Source organism: Halyomorpha halys, unplaced genomic scaffold, assembly GCF_000696795.3.
Source record: "Halyomorpha halys isolate HHAL.00 unplaced genomic scaffold, Hhal_1.1 Scaffold115.1, whole genome shotgun sequence".
Taxonomy (NCBI): domain Eukaryota; kingdom Metazoa; phylum Arthropoda; class Insecta; order Hemiptera; family Pentatomidae; genus Halyomorpha; species Halyomorpha halys.
Window position 1 is genome coordinate 950,798 of NW_027106332.1, and position 7,937 is coordinate 958,734.

A 7,937-nucleotide genomic window follows, 5' to 3' on the forward strand; every position below is an offset into this window, starting at 1 on the left:
AAAAAACTCCTTGGAATAATTTCAAGTATAAGTATCATAACTTGGAACAACTGAAAAAAGGTTTTAAACTAAACCCAAGTTTCTCATTTTGAAAATACTGACATAATTCATAATCCCTACAAGAGGTAGCAGAAATAGTATTAGGCCCTGAAGCACTTTATGACGTTCCCCATATTTTTCCTGTTTTGTTCTAATTAGCATTGAATTATTTTTGCAAATTATTTAAAATATAGGATGTTAAACAGATTTAGGAAACTCCTCCAGATGTTTTAGTGATGTCTCAACCGTAAAACATAGTGGGACAAATATCATGATTTGAGTTTGCATACGACCAACAGGTGTTGGACAAATGTCTTTATGTGAAAGTAGAATGAATAGGGTACCAACATATCAGTGCTGGATCAAACTTTGAATCTATTATTTGGAAAAAAATATCTGTACCTGATGATAAAGAAAACGTTTTTTAAATGTTATAATGCACCATGCCAGATTTTGTAGAAAATTTGAGAATGGTTTGAGAAGAAAAAAGAAACAATACCAAGTTACTTGAATGGTCTTCTCAATCACAGGATCTCAATCCCATTGAGTACTCATGGTCTATATTAAAAACTGCAGTGGACAAAGACAATCCTAATACAGACAAATTGTTTTAATTTTTAGAGTAAGAAAAAACTGATAAAAATTATTTAAAACTTGTAAATTCTATGCCCCCCCCCCTAAAAAAATAGATAATGTTGAAGCCAGTGGCATGGAGAAAAAAATATACATATATATTTTTTTAATTGGAGAAATTTGTCAGGGGGGGTGCGGTCAGCAAAGAACAACATAAATATTGTTTTGTTTATTTATGTTGTTCTTTGCTGACCGCACCCCCCGACAAACTTCTCCAATCATTAATCTACAGTCAACTATCTACACCTCATATTTTTTAAATTTTCAAATAAACATGTAATAAAAAATATATTGTTTTTATCCTTCTTTAGTTTTGTTTTCTATAGAAATTTTAGATGCCTAATACTTTTGGCCAAGGTAGTAAATCATCCAAATAATTAATAAATATTTTATAAAAATTATATCTGATTATGATAAAATTTCTATAGATATTAGATATTAAATCATTTATGATATAATGAAATCTAGATATTCTTCAAATATCATACTAGTTGCTAAAAAAACATTCTATATTTAACAATATAGAAGAGCAAAACAAAAGTAGATGGGAGAATAATCTTAAGCCAGATCTTGGACATTGAGGTTTTAAAGAGCTGGCTGGAGGGAAATATATAGGCAATGTTCTTTGGTGGTTTTGAAATAAAAATTCCAGGCTTATTATTATCATTTTGAGCAGTTTTAGAATACTTCCTAAAGAACTGGAATGTCTGTTATTAATTATTTACATATACATCTGTAATCAATAAAAGGTAACATCCTAAATTAAAATTTGATACTTTAAATATTGTGATTAAATCCACTTTAGCAGAACTAAAAGTTTATAGTATATACACATATGCATTTTCGTTTTTTTTTTTCAATATTACAAATAAAAAGTTAAAATGACTGATAAAATTAAATTAACAACCAATGAATATATGAATATTTATTCATTTAAAATGGAGAACAATAACAGTTGACAAATGTAATAAAACTTTAAAATTTTCCTGACAAAACTAGATGTTCATACATTATAACACTCTATTATTTGTTATTGAAACTTGTCAGGTAGAATAACGGAATCAAACTACTAACAAAAAATATACAAAAAATAAACTTTAAACACACTGGGTTTGAATATACTGAATACAGTTATATTTTATTTTAAGCACTTAGAAAAATACATGATATATTAAAATAAGAGGAATTCTCAAGTTAAAACAAAGAGGAATTCTCAAGTTAAAACAAAGAGGAATTCTCAAGTTAGAACATTATTGGTTTGTCTTTTGTTTGAGTAATTACATAAGCAGTGAACCTTTTCAAGAATTTTGGGTATTCCCTTTTGTAAAGTGCCCTTAAGGCAGAAGCAGGAACCCAACCACCAGGATTAACTAAAACATAAAAACATAAATTATAATATAAATTATTGGCCTAAAAAAATATTCATGGAATAATCGAAACAAACAACATAGAAAATTAAACTTACCAACTGCACAATAAGTAATTTTACATGTAATATCATCTCGAGAAACTTTTGTACCATCTTTAGGTGGTGTAATTAGTGTCTGGCAATATAAACAAACAGTGAGAGCGACTCTAACACATTTGTTACTTTTTTGCTAAAAATTAAACAAAACAGAAAATTGATTAACAAAAAATTATTATTTATATATTATATTATGAATATTACTTAAAATGTTAAAAAAATTATATCTATACTGCTACAACCCATGAAGGGTTAGGAGTGCAGTACTATGAGCAAACCCACTCCCACTATTACTTAAAATATAATAATGTAAATTTTTTAAAAAAATTTAAATACGTTAATATGACAATTTGTGTAAGTAAATTAGATAAAATGGGGGTGATGATAAGAAGAAATTTAGGTAGAGCTGAAAATTATTCTAATTTATGTATTATACCCCTAAACTAAGTTTACACCGATTTCTAGAAAGGAGTGTGTGTCAAGGATTGGTTTAGAAAAGTGAAAACATTTTTTTATTCAGAACAACTTAATGGTTTTCTTATTTAATTTTTTTTTTCAGGTAATATATTCACTAAATAAAACCTGGTACATTCACATAGCTCTGTTAGTAAGTTAAATTATAAAGTTGGATGCAATGCTAAGAGTGATTCCCTCTATAGAAAAAAATTGATAATAAAATGAATTGATGAAAATGATACTAAAATTTCCAAAGGATAACAATTTGTACATACAAAAATTAGCCTTGAAATCTCTTTAGAGGTCCTTTTAAGGATGGAAAATACAGGTTTTTGCATTTGCACTCACTTCGGCAGTACGTATAATAACAAAATACAGCAATCTACAAAATTTTCAAATGAGATATCTAAAAAATTGTTTACCCCAATGATGGCATATACACCTTCATCAAACCCTTAAACAAAATTTTTTTTATGACATTGATAACTTCACACTACACTCATGGTAATTTGATTGAAATTATATTATATTAAGAAAAAATAAAATATACCAATTCCCATGCTAACATTATTTACAAAATAAATAAAAATTAAACATTAGCTTATATCCAAGGCCTAGATTCTTATGCAGTAAAAAACTCCAGAAAATGCCATATAATGACTAAGTAAAAGGTGCGAAATATGCAGAAAACATATTTAAAAAACAGCTAAAAATCAGTAAATAAACAATAAGAGCGCTTAAATATGTTTAATAAAGGTTTTGAATAAAGAAAGAAATAGGAGAAGGAATGAAACATTAAAGGAAAATTAATTTTTTTATCCTTTTCATAAACTAAAATATGTAAATAATTAAAATGGGTAATACACTTAATATTACACAATTATAAACATAATAAGACACACTTTCTAATTAAAACTTAAATTAGTAACACAAAACAAAAACAACAATCATTCAATTAATAAAAAAAAAAAAAAAAATTGAGGTACTAAAAATATAAATAAAACAAATTAATAGTACAATAGTTAAAACATATAATAACAAACAAGAAATGTGTAAAAAATTAAGAAACATTAATTTATATATATATTAATAAAATTAAGAGATAGTATTTAAAATATCAAAGTTTTAGTTTTAGATCAGAACATAAAAAAATAATGTATAAGATATATAAAAACTGAGCGGCCGATTTAGTTAAACAACTCCATTTGAATCATATTTTCAATTAATATGCATTCTAACAGTTAATTTATTCTTCTTGATAAGCAAAGTGAAATCATATTGTGTTTAAACTTTGGAGGGATTATGTCATTGGCTAAGCATTTTCAAGTAATATCTATAAACAGTCCCTGATCAAGGAACATGCCAAACAGAAAGTAAATAACAATAGATTTCATCTGTAGTGACATGTTGGTCGATCAGTGATTTAAAAATGTTTTGAGTGATAGTCAAAATTAACAATATTTCCTTCAATTGCAAGACCTGTTTCAGCTTTGGTTTTGGATGGTGCAACCCAAGATTTTAACTTTGATCTAAATGGCACACTTATTTTTGGTATTTTAAAAATAATAAATAATACCACTTGTAAGGAAAGTAAGTGAACAACTAAATTTAAAGCGGAGTGTGATGTTTAAAACGGACAAGAAGGAGAAGTGGTATTGTGGGAAATAAAAAAAGCCATACCTATTGTAAGAAGTGAATTGTAAAAGGTAGCGTTTATTTTATTTAAATATTTGAAGATAGTCAGAATTGCGGTAAAAAAAAGAACAAATAGTCGTTTATATTATAAACGAAAATATTAAAAAACAAATATTTTTATTCTTATCATTGTTTATTTAAGTTTATTTTATACTGATGATTTTATGTCTTCCTTCCTTTTATTTATATGTAATTTCTTATCACTTTATTTTTACATAATATTTATCCTAGCTTAAATTACCTTATTGTTGTAATATTCCCAGTTTTTTTTTTTTTTGGTATCTTTTTAGCCCTGATAAAGCCCTGCAAAGTGGGACGAAATGTCGGGCATTACAATAGTTTTGAACTGTTTGTTCTTTTTTTTACCACAACCCTGAACATCTTCAAATATTTAAATTTTTACGGCCAACCACATATACATATATGTTTTTTTATTGTTCGTAATCTGGAATTTCGTCTTCCTTGTTGTCTTTTAATTTATTATTTCTATTAATTAATTATTATTAATTTCTATTTATTATTTCTATATAACTGAAGTAGTCCAAATCTGTAAATATATGCATTTATCATCATTATATGCAAAATAAAACTTGGCTAATCATATCTGGGTACACTGATTCCTAAAGATTTGTGATCGGCAGCTTAAAAATGCACGCTAACAGAATATGCAATTGCATATAAATCCAGGTTTTTCAAACTCATAAAATAATAAAATGTAAACAACAAATATAATCAAAAACAATTGATAATATATTACTGGGTACTGAGGTAACTGAGTTGAATGATTCACTACAGCCCAAATATCATGACCATCATGATCTTTAGGGTCCGTCATGTGTGTAGTATGAGACCAAAATAATGCGTCTCTCTGAGCTGTTGGCCAAACACGTTTATGGACTTGAAGAAATACCAGAACGTTGTCTGAAATTTTTTCCACAACAGTCATCTGTTCCAATGTTGCTGAAAAAATAAACATTTATAAATACATAATAATTACAACTTAAAGATTCCTTAATTATGAGAGATAGTTGACCGTGGATGATAAATGAGGAGAAGATGGTTGGGGGTGCGGTCAATGAAAAACACAAATAAGTCTGATTAACTTATTTTAATGTGCCGACGTTTCGGCTAGAGTTTCTAGCCTTCTTCAGGGCTAAAAACAAAACAAGATAACAACCACAGTAAGTATAGAAAAATAAAAAAATATAAAAAGAAAGTATAAACAGAATAATTTTACACATACAATGAATAATTTTACAAAATAGAATTAATAAAATGAAGTGATGAGAGAAGCGGGAAATAAAATGTATACATAGGTAATTGAAAAAGCGGATACAATAACTTACCTAAGGAAATGAAATAAAAATAAAGTTATATAAAGCAATTCATTTCCTTAAGTAAGTTATTGTATCCGCTTTTTCAATTACCTATGTATACATTTTATTTCCCGCTTCTCTCATCACTTCATTTTATTAATTCTATTTTGTAAAATTATTCATTGTATGTGTAAAATTATTCTGTTTATACTTTCTTTTTATATTTTTTTATTTTTCTATACTTACTGTGGTTGTTATCTTGTTTTGTTTTTAGCCCTGAAGAAGGCTAGAAACTCTAGCCGAAACGTCGGCACATTAAAATAAGTTAATCAGACTTATTTGTGTTTTTCATTGACCGCACCCCCAACCATCTTCTCCTCATTTAAAGATTCCTTGTAATCATACACAATAAATATTATCAATATCATTATTATCCATTTTATATACCTGGAACTGGATACGAATTCTAACAAAAGAACTTAAGCTAAAAACTGTTTCAAATTATAGATTGCACTGACCTCAAGGCCCTTCTCCCTCAACACCTGTAGCTCCATTAATATTTTTGCCAATTTGGCTCCTCTTGTTTTAAGGAGTACTTTCATTTTAGCCTTCATAACTCATTATTTCTACCTTTACACCTGCATACAGTAGCTTCATCCCTGAAAGGGAACTCCTGACATTTGAAAGAAAAATCCTGGGACTCATTTATGGTCCAGTGAAAGATGGTTCAGCATGCAGGAGGTGAATGAACAGAAAAGTTTACTCCTTGTTAATAAGTCTTGATATAAGAATTATTAAGATCAGTAGGCTGTACAGGGTAGACCATAAAATCTCCCCCCAAAAAACTCATTGACAAAGAAATCTATTACACCAGACTAAGAGGCTGCCAGAAGCTTTGGTGGGAGGATGGTGTTACCAGAAGATTTGAAAAGATTTGTGTGTTGAGATGAACATAATCTAGAATTCAAAACAGTTTCTAGCAGTAAGCCCTTTTGTTGAATGAATTCGTAACCAGCTCCTAGTCTATAACTAGTACATTATACTTAGAATATCAAAAAATATTCAAAAATAGAAGAGCTGTTCCTCCTTAATTTCAGGATAGATAATACTATTTTATCAAAGTATCACTATAATTTTTTTTTTGGGAATGAGATTTTAACTGTGTATTAGGGATATTCAGAAAAAAATTGGAAAACTGGAAGGCTTGAAGTCCAGGATGTCATGAAAAGAGTTGACTATAATTCTAATGATCTAGAATTAGAAGGGTAAAATATGTTTTATGTTTGAAAATTTATCATTTGCAAACATCTGAGTCTGAATATCAATAAAAAGTCATAAATGATCTTGCATATCAGAAGATTGTTAAACAGATAACTGAATTGCTGGTTGGGGATCTAGTACTTTTAGATGGGTGGGTTTCATGTAGTCTTTTGTCAAGAGGAATACAAAGATGCTGATTTAAATAAACTTTTGAAACTTGACCCCCACCCCACCATGGTTAGAATAGGTTGGTCACCTCTAGATCCCCCTTCCCCCCGTGTGTCAGAAATGACCAGGAAGGGGGTCATAAAAAAAAGTTCATAAAACTTTGGTTTCAATAAAATTATTATTGTGATATTTGCAAACAACAGCTTACTTAGTTTCTACTTTATTATTCAGTCTTTTAAACCAATATATTAGAATATTCCAAAAAATAAATAACAACAAAAATTATTGTGAATAAAGAAATATAAATTATATTTTCATGTATGTTTTTATATAAAAATAATTATGAAAGGTAACATACTCTCCCAGTCTTTCCTGTACTGTGGACTAAAGAAATAGTGACACATCTCTCTTCCAGTAACTCCTTTTACAATATGGCAAGCCTTTAAAGGATCAATGACCAATCCATTCAATTCTTCTTCACGTCTATACATTTTCATGTCACCTTCTTCAGCAAAAAGTTGCCATCCTCCTTCACCAACACCAAGACTTGCATAATGAACTTGTTCTTTAGTTACTCTTTCAATCTAAAAAATATTAAAACCTTACTAAAACTCAAATAATAATAATAATATATACAACCAATAATACAATTTAATTAACATTTATAACTGTGGTATTATACAATCATTTGGAGATCAAATTATTCAATATTATTGAATTTATTATTTATACAATTATTAGTGACCAAGAATCTACATTTGAAAGTGAAAATATGATAACAAGCTTCATTGAAATTCTAGATCAAGAGATGAAAAATAAAAGAAGCAAATAATTCACATGGTTAAAATGAACCAATAAATTAATAAGGAGTTGTGTTGTACCAATGTATGTATTTATACATTTAT

General features: G+C 28.0%; 1 protein-coding gene across 1 annotated transcript in view; it reads right to left on the minus strand.

The window, feature by feature from the left end:
- Positions 1-1,582: 1,582 nt before the first annotated feature.
- cert (ceramide transfer protein) overlaps positions 1,583-7,937 on the minus strand; it is a gene marked incomplete in the record, with an annotated part of 40,911 nt that continues 34,556 nt past the window's right edge. The window contains 4 exon segments of the mRNA XM_067044669.1: positions 1,583-2,042; positions 2,138-2,270; positions 5,046-5,248; positions 7,391-7,616. Coding sequence (XP_066900770.1) covers positions 1,915-2,042; positions 2,138-2,270; positions 5,046-5,248; positions 7,391-7,616 — 690 coding nt within the window.